The 22,438-nt window shown below is 33.8% G+C and overlaps 1 protein-coding gene across 2 annotated transcripts in view; it reads right to left on the bottom strand.

Moving 5' to 3' along the window:
* Positions 1–394: 394 nt before the first annotated feature.
* LOC114874315 overlaps positions 395–22,438 on the bottom strand; it is a 125,338-nt gene continuing 103,294 nt past the window's right edge. For both annotated transcript variants that reach the window (XM_029183494.2, XM_029183495.2), the window contains 8 exons: positions 7,546–7,739; positions 5,943–6,122; positions 4,371–4,696; positions 3,504–3,664; positions 2,203–2,757; positions 1,218–1,390; positions 907–1,056; positions 395–734 (listed from right to left, as the gene is read on the bottom strand). In XM_029183494.2, coding sequence (XP_029039327.2) covers positions 615–734; positions 907–1,056; positions 1,218–1,390; positions 2,203–2,757; positions 3,504–3,664; positions 4,371–4,696; positions 5,943–6,122; positions 7,546–7,739 — 1,859 coding nt within the window. In that variant the 3' untranslated portion in view covers positions 395–614. The remainder of the gene's footprint in view (positions 735–906; positions 1,057–1,217; positions 1,391–2,202; positions 2,758–3,503; positions 3,665–4,370; positions 4,697–5,942; positions 6,123–7,545; positions 7,740–22,438) is intronic.

Raw genomic sequence — 22,438 nt, 5'->3', positions numbered from 1 at the left:
TTATTTTTCCTATAGTAGTGGCGTAGTCGGTTATGGATGCTTCTGCGATGCTGTCAGCTATAATAGCCGCTTCTTTGCTAGGGTACACGTTGCTCATTGTAACTGTAGCGTAGGATGGCGTGGTTTTAGGTTTTTCGGTGTTTTCCATGTTCGTTGTTAGGTTGTTTGGTTCGAGACCCCTGTGCTCAGGGGTCTCAGTAATTTTGTCTTGGCTTGATAGCATTTGATGGTAGGGTGCTCATGCTATGCACTCTCAAACGAGGTGTGCTTGCTTGAGGGCGGGTTGCTTGCGGTTTTGGATGTTTGCACAGTGTCACTCGAATTCGTTTGGCACTCGCGAACGTCAATATAAACACATGCGAACGGTTTGAAGGCTCGATGCGAACTGACAAATCTATTCACAGTTAAGTTAATATACATACATGTGTATTGCACTCGATCGACACGTTCGTTTATATTTTTATTCATAAAGAATTATAATAAGTTATAAACGAATTGCAAGGAATTGATCTTCATTACGAAACGAAAAACATGTGGTTGTGATGAACTACAGTGTTTCTTTTCTTTCTCTCTTTTTTTTTAAATAGACTCTTCAATTATACACCTGACTAGCGTCACGTTACATTTTCTCGTTTATTTCGTCTCATCACCGTGATACCTATGGAACCTCTTATTTTACGCAATAGATCTATTATATCAGCCGTTGACATGTGCTCAACACTCTCATCGTTTACCTGAAATAGAATAAAACAATAAATAATGTACTAGGTGACACAATGTCTTATTATTTATTTCATTGATAATCAGACAAATATTTTTTTACTTTTTGTTTTTTTCTAAACATATTTAAATTTAGAAAAATTTAAGTATTAAAATAAATATAGAGATATTTTTAAGTGATACTACCATCATAAGTACATCCCCTTGTTTGAGCCTTCCATCTTTGGCTGCAACGCTGTCCGGATGTACCACGGATATGACAGTACGATTTCCTTCCGGTTGTAAGCTAAATCCTAATCGGCTATTCCATCCACGTGTCAGCTCTACCATGAACACCTTTAAAAATAATAATTGCTACATTAATTAAAAATTATATTCGTTCCAAAATGATCTGATTATGCTCCTTAATTTTAATAAGTGCACTTAGAAATAATTGATTTTCAAATTCAAGCTTTCAATTTTTTATGTTATGTAATTATTATAATAGTAATGTTCACCTCGGTTCCTTGTTCAAGATCTGTATTGGAGACAGCTGAATCAGTGGTGTCTTTCCCGACTTTCTCGTCTTTGTTTTTTGTTTTATCTATTCCATCATCTGGAGCAAACATCACGCCTTTCCACTTCAATAAACCTTTGCTGCCACCGGGATCCTCTGCTCCCAAGATTTTTCCTATAAAATTAAAGAAAAATTATGATAAATTATTCAAATTTGTAACGATATGTATTCTGAAATTTGGTATTTTTCATTCAAATATATTCATAATCTATGTATACCTATTATTGTAATGGCAATCAGTCAATAAACTTAGTATTAAATACTTAATGAATTTTTCCTTTATTCTGTCAGTAAAAACTTAATTGAAATATTGGAAAATGTATCGAAAAACTTTCACGTTAGAAACGTTAGAAATCTTTGTCACGATAATCAAAACATTTGACAATAAAATAGAAAAAGAATTTAGTACACTTCAATATGTTCTATGGAGTGTTTAACAATTACGAAGTGAACTGTTCGCAAACAAGTAACACAACCGAGTTGTACCGGATAATCAAGGTGGCTTTGTGTAGTAGTAACAAGATATTGCACGCTTATGTGTTAATACCAGATAAGATAATACCGTTCATTTTACACCGGTGATGTATTAATTGACTCTAATTTTCTTCTTCATCGAACAATAAAAATTATATTTTTATATTCTTTGGATACAGCTTATCAAACGGCGAATATCATGTAATAATTTTATCACATTCAATTTATCAAGATTAACGTGATTTATCAAGATTAATTATCAAATCCACGTGGGAATTACTGTGAGAATGGCAAAAGACTTCTGATTGTATTCAGCAAGGAGAATTTATAATTTTTTAAACAATATATGTATATATATAATCACTACAAACATAATGGCCATATAATACTGACTCTTGGAAATCAAATATTAAACTTAAAAAAAACTTTTCACAAATTTCCAAAAACCCAACCTGGTATATCCTGATCACTCGAATGGGTAGCCTTATTCTTCGCTGTGGTATCGATGCCCGCACCGCAGGCTGGATTAGCGCTTTGATAAGCAGGATTCTTGTAACTGAACGCGGTTGCACTCGAGCTACTCGCGGAGGAGAGTACCGGTGGCATGGAGGCTGGTTCCGAGGGTAGATCGTTGTCGTGTTCATCGCTGGACAACGCGTTTATAGTTCTTCTCTGGTAATCGACCGTCGTACCGTTGTTCACTTCGTCCTCGCCGATAATCGGCTCGCCTCCGGGGTACTCGAGATCCGAGTCCAGGCTGCAGAACTGAAAATGAGGCTTTCCCTGGGGTGCCGATAAGTCGAGGAAACTCGGTCGGGCCGGTGCCTTCGAGGAATCACTGGAATCGCAAACGTCGTACAACGGCGGCGGATCGATTATGTCTGTTCCAGGTGTGTTCGGTTGGGAATTTGTTATCTGCGTTCTGATCGAACACTGGTCGGAATCGGATGTCTCTGCTTGGCTGGCCGTGGATGTCGTTTGCACGCCTGAATGCTTCTCCAGAGTTTCTGCAAGGATGGACATTTTAGGTCATGTTTTTCCTATTTTTAATTTTCATAGAGGAGGGTTGTTGGATCTACTCTGTGATGTTTTGTAATGGGCTTGTTTTGTTTTATTTAGATTGTTGGTAATGGACAGTTTTACAAGGGGTGCTTCTGATGTGGTCCTTAATGACTTTAATGAAATTTGGTGAATGAAAGGCCAAGAAGGAACTCATCCCAGTCGGCTGGGATCTCATCACCTAGATCTATATAAAATTTGGAAAAATTCATAATAGGGTATAGTCCATGAAACGTTTTATTCAAGTGTCCAAGGCGTAGTGGCAATTATAGATCTTTCATTTTTTGCTTAATTACATAAACTAATCAATACTTTTCTAATCATAGAAAAGATTCTTTACAACCAAGACAAAAAATGTACAATTTATGCTTAAATAAAGAAAAATTTTTACAGACATTCCCAAATACCCGAACATTATATCTTAATTTATTTCTAAATTAATTTTTAAATTAATGCTAGGGTATCATTAATTATTAGTAGAATTTACAAAAGTGAATATGGATCGACAAACACTTGGAATACACTTGAAAATTTTATTTGCAATATGGGTAAGTGTTCCCCTAAGTGGTCTCCATAGTCTTCAATTGATCGAAGTACTCCTCCATCGACCCAAAAGTGAAATTACCCCAATTCAATCTACTTGTTCCTACTATGTACAACTATTTAGCTTTAATGTTGTGCGATGTAATGATACCTTGTTCATTATCAGCATTAGCCGTACGCGTGGCAAGTCGACGAAGCCTTCTTGGAGAATTGCAGGATGCTCCAGGTGATTGTTTGCAACTGGAACCACTCGATGTACCTGGTGATAGTTTTCGAACTGCTAGATCGCAGAGCATGTCTACGGCTTCTTGTCTGTAACAATATTATCAAACATCATTTTTGAAGCAGACATAAAATAAAGTACCTTGATATTGCACCGTGTTGCAAATATGTTGCAAAAAGAAAAATCAATGAACTGTATATTAAATTATCAACAAAATTATAAGAAGCACAAAGTTAAGAAAAATCAAGTCAAAATTAAATTTGAAAAGATAAATTTGCATAAGAGAAAAATGCAGTTCCATTTGTAAAAGTGCATTTGCATCTTTCAGCTGCATCGTTGCACTTGTGGAAAAGTTGAAGTAATAAACAGGGAAATAGACCTTCAAAATGAAGTCATAAATAGGAAACCAGACCTTCAAAATGAAGTCATAAATAGCAAAGTAGACCTTCAAAATGAAGTCGTAAATAAGAAAAATGGATCACCCTGTACCATTCAATATTTTCTCAAAATATAATCACTTCAGTTGAATAGCTCTCCCTTCTCTTCTTTTTTTTTTTAGTAAACCGGTTAAGTAAATCAAAAGAATGTAAGTGAAATTTTAGACAGAAGAGAAGCAGTCGTCATTTTTAAAAAGAAAAATATTCCTTTCCAAAATTAATCATAAAAGGAAAGATTTTACGGTTCTTTGATTACAAGAAGCGCGCAGTTGAATTAGGGAAAGTCCATGGTCCTTGGTGGACAAGAAAAGCGGCTTAATCAGAGGAAAAGGGGCTTAAAATTAGAAGAAAAGTTTACCTCAAACTAGTCCGCGGTGGACGGAGTGGATGATCGGGTTCAGTCGGAGAAAGCGCAGAGACAGGGGTTTGCGCCAGATCTCTGTAAAGTCGTAGCCTCACAGTGGGTCCGCATTGTCGCAATAATTGGACAGCCTCTTCGTGGCTCATTGGCGACAATGGTGCGCCGTCCACAGCGACTATTTTATCGCCGGGTCGAATTCGGCCGTCGCTTAACGCCGGCTCCCGCACTAATGCCCTCACATAATGACCCAACGCGCTGCTGTCCGCCTTCCTCAGGGTGAAACCCAGGCTACCACCGACCTTCGTCATCTCTATGTCGAATTCCTGCGAGAAATTGCGAAACCGTTCCATATAATTCCCGACATATCGCTCTATCCCTTTTAAGCCCCTCCTTTCTTTTTTTTTACACTTTAGAAAATGGAAAGAAGGAGCCGGGGCTGTTTTTGAAATAGGTTCAAAGAAGATTTGTGAGGGTCATTTCGAGTCATTTTTCTATTTTCATACAGTGAAAAGAGGGTGGCTGTAAGACGGGACATTTCAGAATTTATTGGAACATTGAATTGATTTAAAGTTTCAGAAATTATAGCGGATCCGGGAATTGATAATTTGGCAAAATGTATAGTGGATTTTCAAATGAATAATTCTCCAAGCTTACGAGGGGCTTCGAAATAATTCTGTTAAATTATAATACCTTTTCTGAAATATAGCAGAAATTCGCGAATAAATTGTTTTGAATTGAAAATTCAGTATGTCCTGGTGCTAGTTGTGCACCATAAACGCATAAATCCATAAATGCAAGTTTGGAGTAGCTAGCACCTTACAATTAGGTCATAGTAGATTTTGTATTCAATATGATTCAAACAATTAATTACATAGACGTGTATTTGTATTTCATTGATATTGAAGTTATTACTATTGTGGTTTGTGTTTGTCTTCTTTGTTAAAAAATGCAAATTAAAAATAAATTATAAAATAAATTGCTTTGGAACTGAATTATCGTATACTCTGCAGGCCTACAGTGATGCATGTGATGTACAAACACGAGGGATTTGTTATAAATGCATCGGAAACTACGTGTTACGTAGGAAACACCGAAATCTAAATTGTAAACGAACTTCGATCGGCTATTGTACACTCCCGGGGATTTCCTAGATGTAACAGATAGTATATTCATTGATCATTTGCTTTATGAATGTGAGTTACACTGCTAGTTTCCTTCGGGGACGACAGGGAATTGAAAACACGTATTTTCTTTTAATATAATCAATGCAACCTTTGATACCATTTTACAGAATGACCTGGTTTTCTTTTTAATACAGCACGAAGATACTTATGTTCTATAAACAAATATAAGAAAGAAGATTATTTGTTTCATTTGGAATTATTAGGTGTACAAATTAATTCGGTACCATTAATATTACACTTTCTTAGTTACTATTTTAAATTCGAATATTTTCCTGCGCTTTTGGTGGAAAATGGAGGAATTCGGTGATTCAGTGATCCAAGAAATTCGGCGATCTAACAGATCGCGACAAGGAACTAGGAAGGATTCCTGATAAGGGTTACTTACGCCGCAGGGTTCGATTTGAAGAGGCGGCAAGGGGTTAAGGATCCGTAAGGGTGGTGGTGGTTCTCTCCTAGCCGGAGGTGGAGGCGGTGCACCCGGTGGTGTGACGTTCGTATCACCCGGAAGTCGACACACCACCAGCTCCACAGTACTGGGTGTCGTTCGTAGAACCTCCAGGGCCTCCTGCAACAAGTTGCATCGATGTAAGATTAAAAGTCGAATTTCATTATCTTTGAAGAATTTCAACGTTTTGACGGTCGTCCATTTTATTTTATTAATGGATGCTATAATCTTTTATTTATCTAATAATTTTGTTAAAATGTTTCACATTAAAAAAAATATGTCACAATATATAAAGATATAAATCAATAATTTCAAAATTTAGTTAAACATTAGTAATACCCATGCTACATTCTAATATTTGATTTTCTATTTATATTTTTGTTAAATATTGATTTTATATAATGTAATGTTACAGCAGGTAACGCGTTTAAAATTAAAATTAAAATTTTATCACTGGATTTTGAAGATGAATAATTTTTATTTTGTTTAAAACAGATTTCAATGTTTATTTAAAAGAGTCTGCCATTGTTGGAATTGTTTGTTTCTCATATTTTAAAATTTAAATATATTTGCAAATTATATGATGCTTATTTTAAAAATAAATTAAACAAACAGTAGCAATATCCAATATACGTTCATTAACTTCGCTACTGAACACAAAATAAATATTCAGTATTTTATTACGAATTTTGCAGAGAAAATCACGATGCGCGGTATACATTATAAACTGGGTATTATACCTTGATTCTCGAGGGACAAACTGGTAACTTTACACAAGATACTGTCTATCTTGCGCTACGAGTTCCGGATGTAGTTGCATTATGCTAATCAAATGCAAATCTCTAAGAGCTACGAGAAGACAAGCCCGTAGCTTCCATCTAAAGCTATAGTAATCGCTATTTTGTCGCAACCAGTTCATCGCGTTAAGTTTGGTGAGCAGCGATGAAGGAAAACGACTTGTGGCAATGAACGAATGACAACCTCCTACTAAAAGTTATTCCTAATCATTCATTTCAAATATGGACAATCAAATTGCAACTATTACTTGGTAAATAAATTTTGACTTAAATATGTAACAAATTCATATTTGAATAAATATGAAAAAAAGATGGGGGTGGGGGTTCCATAATTATATGGAACTTCAAATTCTTTATTTAAGCATTTATTATAAATGAGAAGTTCAATGGTGGTTCATTGAAAAATAAAAATAAAATAATTTTGGGAAATAGAAGTTGTTTATCCAAGCTGTTTTGCATTAATACTTGATAATGGTTAATTTTTATTTCCAAAAAACTATTCACTTCCCATTTACAAATAAATTTATTGCTTAGATAATAAATTTGAAAATTCGTATAATTAATATTCAATTAAACTAATCAGAATCCTACATAATTATGGTAACTTGCAGTTTGATTCAATCTCACCTATACTTTAATCTACTCAAAAGTACCATTTCTCTTTGTCAAAGTTCAAAACTATTCAATTAGATTAGAACATGTAATGGATCCTGTCTCTAGAGATGGTGTTACAGTTTAAAGCTTACATAGTTGGTGAGGCCAGTTAAAGGGATTCCATTGGCAGCAAGAAGTATATCGCCAGGTTGAAGTTTGTTGGACAAGGCCGCGGGTTGTTGAGGAAACAGTCTTTTCACCCTAACCGGTCCGGCGGTGCCACCACCGGAAACGCTTAAGCCAAGTCCCCGGCTGCTCTTCTGTAACGTCACTCGGAACGTGCTCTCTGAAAATCATAAAGAGGGAGTTTAATTTCAAGGAAAGTTCTTGGAAAATCTGCTTCTTTCTATGAAACTTCTGAAGGGAAAATTTGCTTTGAATTAGATAACGGAAGCGTGATTGCTCTTCCGTGAGGGATGCATCCTCTTGAAAGTTCCTTTATTCAACTAAGAAACCATATATTAAGAAATATTGAAGAGAACGGTAATTAAGTTTCAATTAGATTTATTTTATATTAAAGACTTCAAGGCATGGCTGATGAATTTTAGTTTTAAGAAAATTCTATTTTATTTAATAATTTTTTTTTAAAGAACATTTCCGAGGAAAAAATTCTGTAGTTTCCATTTTGTTAATATATGTATGGATATAATTTAAACAGAAGACACGCGAGTAAATATACAAAGTTTATTTGAGATGAATGAACAAATGCATATCACTGAATATCAATATTAAATGTTAAATATTAAATATTAAATATTAAATATTAAATATCAGTTATCCTTAGTATAGTACACATCAGTTTCCAGTACTAAATACTACTATTTATTAATTATAGTATTAAAAAAAAAAGGAAATACGGTAAATACATAGAAACTGGGACGAAAAATCAGTAGTCAAAAGCATGATAAGTCAGCCCCCGCCCAAATTTTGTAAATACTGTACATATAACAAGAATTCTTGTCAATTTGGTTAATATATCTCTTACAATCATATTTAAAAATATTTATAGTAATGTTTCAATAATTATTAACAATTTTTAAACATGTACTAAATGTTTGAACACTGTTCCAAAAAAGGAAAATATTGTTGCGCCGGGGAGTGGAGCTCGCGCTTTCCATAGTTAAATGAATACACCAGGAGCAAACTAGACTGTCTATATTTCAATTACACAATTGGTTTTGCAATAGATCCGTACAGTTCGGCTTCCCGATACAATCTGATATTTAAAAAGACGCGCGGTTGTCTAAGAGACCTCAAGCATCCGGTGACGTGTTTCCGCTCGAAACAAGGGATAGCTTCACGTTATGACTCGACGACAGCTTCGGACGGGGCAGTCGATGGCTCTTTCGATACATCAAGAAGCGGTCGATGCGTCGAAAGAGCGGGAACTTCTCGCCGTCGCAACAATATATACATGAAAAACCTCTAATAATTTATACTTTTAATCTCTCCTAATGAATAATTAAAATTCCTTTCCCTAATTATTGTAAATAATACAGAAAAAAAAGAGCAATGGACACATGTCAGTTGTAGAACAAACAACCCCATCACTAGACGTACATCAGTTTCAGAACAAACGATTCGGTTTCCCTCAACTTCGTTCGTTTATTTCCAGCGAACGGATTCGAAAAGCAGCGCGAAAAAGAAACGAATCGTTTGTTTGCACTGCAAAGACAGCGTACACGGTTCTGTAAATATTTATAACGTACAGCGAGGGAGACAAAGTTTTTTTATTTTTTATTTTTTGGGGTGCTTATTCCAAAATTTTAGGCTGTTTGTAATTTACGACGCGCAACGGTTCCTCTGATGCATGACCTAATATTTGAGATTGGGCTAGACGAATAATTACTTTCTGCCTACTGTACTATCCAGTGTCGCCACACCAGCTGTATAGTTCTGTTGTTACAGCACTTTCATGGGGCGAAGTGTCGCCTCGCTGACTCCACAATTTTTAATTTCGTAGTGTAAGAATAAGTTTATTACAGCACTACGAAACACTTCTAAGTTTAAGATTACTTATATATGGAATATTTTATATTTAAGTTAAATTAATAAGTAATATAGTAATAATTAATAATTATATAGATATAATTATATAATAATAATAAGTAAATTAAAAGTAATAAATCCTTCTTTTTTGCTTTGAAGCATACACCACAGAATTTTAGTTTAATTACATACTAATATTAGAATTTCTCTAAATTATAGTTTTTACTCGTACCAAAATTACAATAATTAAATCTTTGAAAACTTTCGTGTAATGATAATACATGGTTTCATTTTTGCTGACATTTGAAAGTAGACGAATGACTTTATTACACCTTAATGAGAATCGAATGGTTCGGGTGAACAAGAGTTCTAATTCTTGCATTTCACTGGCAGTTAAAAACTCATTAATTTTACTATGACTTTTCAGATATCATTAACATGATTACACGATCAACATTTTACATCTACGTTTAGAAAATTCACCATTTAATGCATATTCATTAACAAATCAAATAGAATGCATTTGTTATAATAAAATAAAAAATTTTCTATATATTGGTCTACTATAAATTATTATCCATGCAAAGATTACATAAACTTCTCATAAACCTCGATCGACGTCCACGGAGAACAAACAAAAGCGATCGCTAAAATTGGTCATTGCTATTGTCTTCTTTTTTATCCTATTTTTTTTTACGCCATGGTGAACTCTCAGCCGGGGACGAATCCCAGCTTGAAATGACTCGCCTTTTACCGGATATTGACCCGATCCGGACGACATATCGCGCGTATTGTTCACTTTGTTCTCCATTCAAATCGGTCCCTCTCGATGGGTAATTTACGTTTGTCACGTTATTGTCGGGGATCGCGCAATGTCAATCTTCCGAAAAGAGTCTGCCATTGTTGGATTCGTTCGAAATCATGGATATCCTGAACGAATTCCGCGGATCGTTCGACGAATGTTCAGAAAAGTATAAGAATCGATAGAGACACGATTCACGGCCACTGTCTCTCGTTATCGACGGTTAACCGCCTTTAATTAATCGTGTTCTAATAACAGCACGTCGTTACCTAAAAGGCCAATGAATTAGTGAAAATTTGGTCGACCGGAAAATTCTCGAACGGTGGAAATCTGGGCGCGATGTTGAACCGCATTTGATTCCAGCAAACTATCTCATTTTAATACCACGGATTTTCGTAGTTTCAGAATTTCCTGTGGTACGCTCGTTTTATCACGGGTTAGATTGTTTGGAAGTAATAGAGTGGATGGTTTTGTCGGCATTTGATATACGGATCGTAAAATTTAAGTCTGGAATGCCAGTGTGCGGTGTTTTGGTTGGTAATATTGCAGTTAATATATCTGCATGTTTAAATATGAATTTACTTGAGTAACGAAGTAATGGGTATAATTATGGAAATTTATGAAACATTATACAGTAATGAGCGATCATTAACAGTGTCACTGGTAAAATTAACTAAATATCCTCTAAGCATTTCTAAATTTTGGTTTATAAATATTTTATTGAAATGTTATAAATAAATTCCAAGGTGAAACAGGAAAGCTTTTATTAACACATTCAGGCCCAGGGTAATAGCTGCATGGGATACAGCTGAAGGTATTAGAAATGATACATGTTTTCTTTCAATGTTAAAAATGAAATTCAAGATTCAAAGATTAAGAGTATTGTAAATAAATTCACTTTGAATGTTAAAAGTAAAATATAAGATTCGAAGCTTAAATACAAAGATTTGTGTTATAAATCATAAATTTTCACTTTGAATGCTAAAGGTACAATTCCAGGTTCAAAGGTTAAAGAGAAAAGCTTTGTAGAAGGGAAACATGGATACTTGATCCAAAATTTATGATCCTTGAATCGGTGAATGGTTAATAGCTACGAGTGGACGTATAATTCCATTTTGGTGCGTCTTTTTACGAGAGAAATATCAGTGTATTCACGTTTATGAATCTCATTGTTACCAGGCTCTGTTACTTCGTCGATTAATTAACTTTAATTACGGAATTAATTTAATTGCTTCACTTGGATCGTTATTTTACGTCTTTGTTCGTTCGGAACTACGAAATTCGAGATGAAAAGGAATTAGCCATAAGAAAACTTTGTAATTAGAACATTGAACAATTGAGTTTTCTTGAGGCAGTTAAATGTGGTGTTGTCTTATTTTATTTTATTGTCGTATTACCTTCTTCTCCTCCAAAATTTGTAAGATGAGGTAAATCTTAAATTTGAAAAATATTTAACCATGATGGTGTCCCACAAGTAACTTTATAAATAAAATGAAAAAATTAATTAAAGAATTAATTAGATTTTAATTTTTAAATCCTTATCAGACATTAATTACATTTTCAAAAAATCTAATCTATTATTTCCACAATATTTTTAATAAAATAAATTAAAAAATTTCTTACAACATGGACAATGAATTTCAATGAAAATTCAAGCATCAATCCCGTACAAGCAACGTGTTAGTTAACGTGTTAACACTGCGCTTTAAACGCTATCCAACGTTAATCTTAGTTACCCTTGATCAAGTAAAACGAGCGCACACGATTTCATACGATTTTCGCGTGATCAGAGAACGTTTACGCGGCCAGTAAACAAGATCAAGAGATCTAATCTCGATTAAATCGAAACGTCTACCAAGCAGAAGTCAGATCCGACTTATCAAAGCGTGCGGCTAATAACCGAGGTCGCTTTACCGTGTTAAAGCTACGCTCATAGTAGATCCATCGCGGATATTACCAACATCTGAAATCACAGGATGTTCAAACGTAATCGTTTCTCGGGATGCACCGTGGCGAACATCCTCTTTGAGTAATTAGGCAGTAGATTCAAGCAGCAAAACGAATCGGAGATATATTTCTCTTTCGTCGTGATTCGAAATGAATTTCTGGTCACCATCTTTTGCAATAATTGAAAATAAATTTGAAACTTAAATCGAATTTCAAATCATTTGTTTTATTAATTATTGAAATTCATAATAGTTGAAATGGTGGAGTTTTACAGTACCCTAAGCACTATTTTTCTATTATAATAATTAGAAAGAGTTTTAAAAATGATTCCCTTTCACAATTATTGTTATGAGTTTTAAATGGGTTTGTTTATGGAAGTAATTGAAATGCGTGTGATTCTTGTTTTCTAACAGTAAATTCAAGCCTTCTGTTGGAGTAAATAAAATGAATTTGTAATGAACATAAAAGGGATAAAAGTTAGACGGGTTAATTAAAACGTTCCCAAGTAATGTAATTAATTTCTTGGATAGTATAAATTTAATATGAGCCAGGGTAATATCATTACTGAAAGGATAAAAGTAATGCTTTTTAAAATTTTAATATGTAAATAATAATACAAGTATTTCAATTTCAGATTCCAAATTCCAAAATCCGAAATTCTAAATTTCCAACTTAAGAAATTTTATATTTCAAAATTCCGAATTCTCAAAATTTTAAATTCCAAAATCCAAACTACAAAATCTAAAAATTCTAAGTTAAAAATTCCAATATTTCAAGTTACAAATACCTACATTCCAAAACTCCAACATCCCAAAACTTCAAATCTCAACATTCTAAAACTCCAAATTCCAAACTTTAATATTTCAAATGAATATTTCCAAAAAATTTGAAAATATCAATACTTCAGACGTTATTTCCTTAAAAGCGATCTAGAGACACAAGAAACGATCGCTTTCCTCCTGTCTGAAATTCAATCGCGAAATTGTCGACTCTTCCGACACAAGTCAACTTCTTCCTCTTCTGTTCATAAAAAGAGATCTCTTTTACAAAGAGCTAAAGAAGCTGGGATGCTTTCAATCGACGTCTCACAGTATCGTTCACGTAATTTCGTCTGGTCGATACATTACGCGGCGCAACAACAAGAAGCTGTTATTAAAAGAGGACGAAACGTTTTTCTGTGAAAGTCGGTCCATTCGTTCGAAGATTCTGGGGTATAAAAGAGGACTCCACTCTGGGGGTGTTAAAGTCCGATAACAGTGTAACCAGGTTATGAATCGTTTGGTGAGAAGTGGCTGTTTACTTGAAACGTAGCTACAATATAATTCAATATTCGATATTACGTTCGGTTAAACGATTTATAACGTTTTGTTTACCAGATTGCTGGTAATAATGGACCAGGTGAATTATAATCGAGCAAACAATAAACGAAAACGACAATAGAGTTCATTGCAGTAATAAAATATCGTTTTCTCTTCGACCATCGTGTATCACTATTCTGAAAATATTTGCAATTTTTAAATCAATAATTTTTTAAATTACAACGTGATAAATTGAAAAAAAGGACACGCACGAGGGAATTAAAGGATTAAAAAAAAAAATAAATAAATAAAGTGAAATTGAAACTTCCTTTCTCATGAAAATATCTGTTAAATATTAAATTACAAGTTAATCAAGTTTCCAAATATTTATTTGAAAAATGATAAAATTTGGTCAAGTTTTAAATAATCATTTCAATCTGCGATAAGCGTATCTTAAACACACTTCATCAAGGCAATATTCAGTCAGATGAATTTTTTCTGCGACGAGGATAATCCAGCATCTTATGGAAAGAGGGGCGCAGATTAAACGGGCTTCAATTTTCCAGTTTTCTGATTATTCAGACCTATACCAACCACGGAGTAAATTAATTGCCGCATTAAGAATTCCATCTGAATGTATATTTCAGCTCGGTAAATAAGTACCTTTCGAACACACGGTTCTCCGGCTGAATAATTATTAATCCTTTCCTGAACAAAGGAACCTGTTTTTAAAAATATCGAAAATTTCTCTCTTTATACTTTGTTGAAAAAATATTATTAATTTTCTGTGAATATTATTCTTACTCGTGAACAACGAAACAACTTTTAATTTTATTTCTTTTTATTATTTCCAGCTACTAGATGAAGTCTGACATTCGGTACACTTATTCTACTTGATTTCATAACGAAAGAGGCTTATAAAATGCTCCATCAAACACACTACTTGAAAATTAAATAATAAGCTAACTTTTTATGGTCCGTTGAGAAATAAAAAAGTTCAAAGGTACTTATACATCCCTCTGGTCACGAAAGGGTTAAAAATGCTTCCACACGATCGTGTCGTAAAGTCATAAAGAATTTTCGTGTCCGAAAACAGAAGTACCCTTTATTTTTATTCCGTTCTACTTTTTAGCATTACATCCCCCGCTCACATAGCACGTGAGCGAGAAGAATTTCGTTGAAATGGGCTACGTGGGTCGCCGACCGACATTTGGTTCACTAAACCATCGATCCGATATCGATAATACATTGCCAACACGTAAGTAGATATCGCGCTCGAGTCGGTGATTAATGATGCACGATCCTTAAGGGATCATTCGACTTGCTATCTGAAAGGTCTTTTAGCTAGTACATAGCAAATAACTCGGAACCGTTCCGTCGGAAATGTATAGTGTATATACTACAACTGATATGGTAATTAGTCCATTAAGGATGAATGACAACGACAGAAAATGGTTAATGATCAAAGACTTAGAAAAAGTTTGTGGACCATGGTTTCTAATTGTGAATCTAAGATAAATCTCTTAAAACGTTTTAAAATTTAAAAACCTTGAATTTGATATTATATTTTTAAAAATTGTTTTTTTAATATTAAAAACTCTTAATTATTTTGAGTGTCTGATTGTGAATGTATTATACTAGCAATAGTAATGGTAATTTATTATGATAATAATACTACAAATAACGTTAGTATTGTATATCTGCTAATCGTATTAAGGTATCTAATTTAATGTTTCATCAATGTTTTTAATTATATGTTGAATATTTAGTGTTTTAGTCTTCTCACAAATGTTTCTTTATAAATTTCACTATTCCACTTAACGAGCCAATTTTAGCTGTCCTAATTAACGTGTTAATACAATTAGAATCAGTGAAATTAATCTTCCCTTGACAATTGAGAGAACATCTGACATTAATTACATAATGGACAGAGGTATGAGATAGACTGCTTAACCGCGAGTCAATGATTGGTCAGACCAGAAGAGGCATTGTGAATTCAGTAGTGCAAGTCAACGATACGGGAGACGTATGCTTTATGGTTTCCCTAGTCTCGATTGTACCACTGAATGGATATTCTAAAATATAGGCTAGCATTATTTTTTTTGTATTAAAATAAGAATAATGATCATAAATATCATTGTATAATAATAAAATGTATTTGTGTATATTGTTTCTTTATAATCATTTGTTAATTCTTATCCTTATCCTACGCCCTATAGCATTTTGTATAATAATTTATACTTATAAATATTAATATACATTCAAAATAAATTTCAAAAAATTTCTTTTGCACTATACACTGATTTTAACGCGTTTTTGTAAATAATATAAATTGCACAGTATTGTTATTTCAGTAAGTTTAAAAGTTTTATTTGCAAGATTTTAATTTTAATTTATCGTGCTACATTTAATATCAACTTTTACCATCTTATCTCTTACGTAACAGAGAACGTCAGAATAGTCGTATTTTTCAAAAGTCATTTCTACAAAGCCGTAAGCCGGTAATTTCGTCATAAAAGGGAGAAACTCCAAACTTTAATATCACCATACTCGCTTTTGTGTTTACATGCTCCTTTGCATGTCCTTTCAGAATCTTCTCAACACCGACCTACTAGAAACTTATCCACAAAGTTTCTTAATCACCGTTTTAGAGTTGAACATTGTCTAAAGTTTCTACGATGTTGCAAATTCATTAAGTTCAAGTATTTTCAACGACTTATATCATCCGATGATTTATACGTGTTACATGTGGATGATCGATCGAACCGACAATCGGTTATCAATTTCATGATGATAATATGGCGTCTAGCGGGAGTATGCATCCCATTCAGTGATTAATGATCACCTTTCTTCGTGCAATTAATCAAATTCATTAAGCTGGCTACGATGCTTCAAAACCAATAAAGTGAGAATTTTTATTACACGGATCATCGGTCAAAGTCGACTTTTTCACGCAATTAACTTCAACCTCTACCATGCTTTTCACAAGTTTATTCGTTTGCAAGAATCGAAGATCAATTTTAATATTCAAAGGATCTTGTTTCAAAAGCTTTGAATTGCATCCATTGAATTGAACGGGACAGTAACAAATCGTTCAAAAAGAAATGAGTTTTATACGAATTTAATACAAGGTCGTAAACGTACCTTGGTAAATTTTAAATAATAAAACACGACAAAATTTTCTTATAAATTGCAAAAATTCCGAATCATTTGATATTAAGAAAAATTGAAAATTGAGATGTTCAAGGAGCAACTTGAAGAATAAAAATGAATTAAAAACACACTTTACATAATTAGAAAATATGTGTTTGAAAAAGAGAAGGTGAACAGACAGTTATTAATTAATTATTACCATTTATAAAATAATTCTGTCCTAATACAATATCCAGGTTTAATTAGAAGATTAAAACTGAAAACCTTTCATTTCTTACGAAGCTGTGAAATCAATGAAAAACCATCAATCTAATCCCTTGGACGTTCATTAACGTTTTCTATTTCTGACCAGCTCAATGGTTCGATGAATTTCTGTAGTCTGCCAGCTAGCAATTCTGGCGGAAAAGTGAGAGCAAGTGACGGGAATTCCAGTGGGCGGAAGGGGCATTAAACCATGATAACGCGATCGCCATTACCCCGGCTATGAATTACCCCCGTGCTAGGAGGGTGGAACGTGGATATACCTGGAACCCTGTCGTGGCCGAACCGGACGTCCGTTTGGCTATTCCGTCGACGTAGGATCCTGATAACAACCTGCTCGGAATTACCAGTCTACCGTGGTCTATGGTGCATGCCAACGAAACTTCAACGAACAGCCAAAATTTCTTCGTGCCACGTTCGTCCAGTCTGAATTATCCCGGTTAGTAGAATAGTAAAATTATTTATGCTACGATCCCGCCACTCGCTGTGATTGGTACGTTACGGTGTCTAGAAACGATGGCTTTGCCTTAACGACTCGGGGGGCTGTGCATGCTTCGGGGTCGTTGATCGACAGCTGGATACTTCACCTTCACCACTTATTTCAAGAATGTTCTCTTTTTTTATTGAGTCATTTTACGAGGGGAACTTGGGGTGGTAATCACTGCGGTATGCGGCAGGAATATTTTAGTTTTTATTGAAATTACTTTAGTTCCTAAAAGGATTTTATATTAGATAAGAAGAAAGGTGTTTTATTTAAAGAAATGGTATAGTTAAGATTTCTTGTCTCCTTTGAGAATTTTTAAATGGATTCTATAATTAATTAATTTTACAGGGTTTTTATATTGTTAAAAGCAATGAAAAATTCATCATTTATTTTTAATTTTTGATAAATCTTTCAATTCATTAATATGCTGTATCAATTTAAAATCAATTTGTATGAATATCCTGTGTACTGTACAAAGGGTTGGTGACATTAAACGATTAGGTGAAAGTTCGTTCGAAATGAGTTTTTATTGCTTTGATAAATTTCTCGTTTGTGCAGCGGAACGTTTTATTTGGTTAATAATTCAATGTTTGCGATATGAGGAATTCAAACGAAAAATAGCTTTCATATTTAAATACATATAACCGTATGTTTGTTCTGATTTTTTTGAATTTTTATATAAAATCGTTTGAAATTCGCACTCAGAGAGAAATGTATAATAATACGAAAAATGTGTAAAATTACATTTTCCAAATTTGGTTTCCTTTAAGTCAATTGACTATTCCATATACACAGAAGACCAATTTGTACGTCACCGGCAGCAATATTAAATTATTTTTTATAATTTAATTTACCCCAGGAATTAATACACGGAACCCAATCAATGATAAAACTGATTGCAACAAGATAATTATGTTCGTATAAGCGAAAAATAAAATTGGTTATTTCAGAAATATTTCATTAAATTCTACCAACTGTTAAAATAACACAGAATTTTTATTGTAATATTAAAAATAACATTTTATTTATTAAACAACATAGAAATTTAATTAAACATGTGTAAAGAAACAAGGATCATTTAATTTCGCTTTTATTTAATTTAGTTTTTATTATTTTAGTATTTCATGGTATGACTTTCAAACAAATTTTATTATTAAATTATGTTATGAAAAAAATGCTGTTACGAATATTGCTGGCTATGATTTAAATCGAAAGAATTTTATGAAATTTCTGTAATGGCTGACTTATATCACTTATTACTACTGATATTCCCTTTTGTGGAAGCAAGGAAAGGAAAACATTTTCTGTATGACAGAACCTAATAGCATTACTTTCAAACAATTAATACCACCTAACTTCCTGTTGAACAAAAGAACGTTTTAAAGTATATAGTTTCGGAAACTCATTCGTCTCTGTTCATAACAATTTTTCCCTCACTTTCTGGGGAAAAGTTTCGATACCGAGCGTTCGAACAACTAAAGAAAGAATCAAGATCGATCACCTGACATTTTCAAATTCAATTACCACAGCTGAACGATATCTCTCGACTATCACTTGACTGGGTTCGACTATCAATTTAGATCTTTGCTCTCATGCTTAATTACTGACCCATTTTATGCACGCCATCCTACGTAGATATAATTCATGCAAGGCTAATCAAACTCAGGAAACTTCTACTACGACCATTCGAACAGAGACGATCGTAAGTTATCGAGCTGATCGTGCGGCAAACTTACACTTACGAACCGATTTAGTTTCTTTGCCAGATTACAGATTCCCAGGGGCGGCTCTATCGATGGTCTACCACGTGCAATTCCATGGGGATGGTAAAATTGGTCTAAATTTTCACACGCAAATTAATTCTCAAAAGGATATGGATGGATATCTTGCGAATTGTATCTTTCGTTTCCACGATTTTATGGATAAAAGTTAGTTGGAAAGAAAACTCGGCAAATCTCTCTGGAAAAGTTTACGTTTACTAATTAACCGTGCTTTTCGACTGACAGTTTTATCTTTCGCTGTATCGGTTCGTTAACCGTTGACAGATTTTTCGTGTTTATTTCTTTTGAGCGTGAAAATCAATTTAACTGCTATCCTCGTTTCTATCGGAAACTGTTAAATCTCGCCTCCCATTCGAATGCGACCCAGGCTTTTAGAGGCAGTTTCTAATTTTCTGCGATTTACAGAGAACGTTCTTTATTTTATACAGAGTGCTTTAATAATCGTGACAGAACGAACGTATTTCCGTTAAGAAAATAAATCTAAAATATTTTTCAAATTTTAGACCAAACGAATTTTTCATTTTGGGAACAGTCACGTTTTCATTTTTATCACGATTCTCGATACGTTCTTTATAAAATAGCCCCGAACTAAATTCAACATCATCTTGCAATAACCGACAAACTCACAAACCACCCTGAGGAACAACCAACCGGAAGCTTCATAAATCCAAATACTCCCACACAGTACGTGACGCAATTAACCCTACGTTGCGTTGGTGTGTTGGAGTATCACATGCCCCGAGGAGAGAAAATGAAAACAGTTTTACACTAAACGTCATTGTGACACTCTCTATATATTAGCAGATGTATTCCTAGTGTCAGTCCTTCGAATTACCCTATAGGTAACTGTGTCCCAAATTTGGAACACCCTTGGCTCCCAGGGTGATATTAACTCTTAACGTTTGTACGTTTAAAAAAAAGAAAATAAAAAACAAAATTAAAATTAAAATTAATATTCTATGGTAATACGCCATCACACCAGCCACATTATTTTTTATTTATCAAACCAACGAAGAATTAAAATGAAAAGAAGTATATGCACACAATGATAAATGAAACGTTTAATTGATCTAGATTCTAACTTTAGCTTATCGTGCAATCTGAGGAACGGCTTTCATCATCGCAATCGGATGAACGTGACCCGCGAAACAGCTGCGACGTCACAGAGGGGCCGAAACAACGTAACTGACCCATAGATAAATGGGTCAATGGGCGAGACGCGTGGTACGTAGATACGCGAACTGACCGAGTTCGACCTAAGGTGGGACGATCGATAAAGAATTCTTGACTTAGAAAATTTACAATGTCAGCAGAAGAGTATCTCGAGCGGTCTCGAGTGGCTAAAGAGAAATAAGCTATCGGTGGACGAGCTTTGCTCGTTCAGCAACCGATGAATCGAGCAACATCGACATCAGCAACAAACCCGAAGTAGGAGACGGTCTTCGGCATCGTTTGTCGTCTGTTAACGTGCCAAAGTGATAACATCGTGGCTGTGCCAAATGGGCTGGCAAGATGGAAGAAATTGGTGCAAGTATTTCGGGATTTGGATCTTGAATATGCACTTTGCCCGATGAGAGAATTGGACTTACAAGTGATCGCGTTATTTTTAAAAATATTCTGGAAAATTAATTGTTCCAAGGAATGAAATAATTTACAAAATAATAAAGAAGACAAAAATTCTTTTGTTTAACACGAATAACAGTCAAACTATATTTGTGTAACATTTTAGTTTGTTTTTTAAAAAAATAATACTATTATTCATCTATGCAAAAATATATATAATTACATTTGAAAAATTAAAGGTCATTTTGAAATATTAGAAGATATGATCTTGAGAAGATTTTTGCTCTTATAACTCAATCCCACCCCTAAAATGCAACAATTTTTTTCCTAAGAATTTTGTTGTATTTTTATAAATAAGAAAATAATTAAAAATGGCAGAGTTAGATATGAAAGAAATCCTAGTTAATGAAATAAATGTATTGCCTATCAATCAGTTTCGTATTAATGTTTCGTAGGCAAAAGAAATCTTAATTCCTTTCCATTTCGAATTGAACGTTTCTCGTTTAAGAAAGCGGAGTATTATACCGAGGAGATAAAAAATGCTTATAATTGCAGTTCGTTTCGCTATCGATGAAAGTAAGATCGCAGTAGCGAAGCATCTTCCAGTATGCATTCTCAACAGTTAGGGTAGCAATTCAGATCAAAAAGAGAACTTCAGACCTCGAAATGATGCTCTGAAATGCTTGTTTCAAATCCTTTTATTGCACTGGAGGAACGTTAAGCTGGTAATTTAAATCGCAGGGAAAAGGAATTCCAGAGAGGAAGCTGATACTTTTCAATGCTTCTTTAAAATTTCGTTCTTTCGCCGAGGGAAATTCAAGACAGCAATTTACTTCGTGAAAGAAGAAAATCGAAAAATTAGAACACGATGAAACTCTTACAGTTTGACGGCTATGGATTGCAATATAAAAAATATAAATGCCGATCATTTTATAAGAAGAATCATTTTAAATACTTAAAAATTTCTTCAATATTATTTAAATGATTTTGAACAATTTGAAACCTGTTTCAAAGGATGATATTAAAATCTACATTTACGAAAGAAACGTTATCCAATTTTGATTTGTAATAGTTGAAAGAAATTTTTATTTTTCTATTATATTTGTCTACTATTCAAATTTCAACTTACCAAATCCTTAATATTATAAAATAAAAAAGTTTCATTTATGCATACTAAATTTGTGGTGGAGTGTTAACTTTATGATTGAAATGTCATACCCAAGAAAATCTAATTATAAAGTTTAATTAATATTCTTCTTAAGAATTCAATATCAGGTGCATATTTTTAATAATTTGAAAGAAACAGGAAATTGCATCCTAAGGAGGTGCATGTATAATACATTGAGAAGAAAAATCGTAATCTAAAAATGATCTTAATTTAAACCATGTAGGTTGTTCATGCTAAAATATTCCTTCATGAATTCTAAAGAAGTTTCTTTCACAGTTTAAGGATCTGAATCGGTTGATTCAAAGTGTGAAACGGAAACAATTCGCTTCGTTACGACGAAGCTTGGGCCGAAAGCGCTCCAAGCTGGAGGAAGCGTTTCGTATTCAAGGATTAAAGCGATAATTCTGTAGCGTGGCAAACGGATCGACAGAGGAGCAAGTACAGTCGAGCAAGTATTTTCGGACATAACATCGATTTCGTGCTTTCGGGAACGTCTTTCTCCCGTTTCTTCTCTGAATTACCAAGTGGTCCAGCGAAAT

This window comes from Osmia bicornis, chromosome 3, assembly GCF_907164935.1.
Source record: "Osmia bicornis bicornis chromosome 3, iOsmBic2.1, whole genome shotgun sequence".
NCBI classification, from domain to species: domain Eukaryota; kingdom Metazoa; phylum Arthropoda; class Insecta; order Hymenoptera; family Megachilidae; genus Osmia; species Osmia bicornis.
Note: the sequence above shows the minus strand (reverse complement) of the source record. Positions and strands in the feature narration are given on the sequence as shown.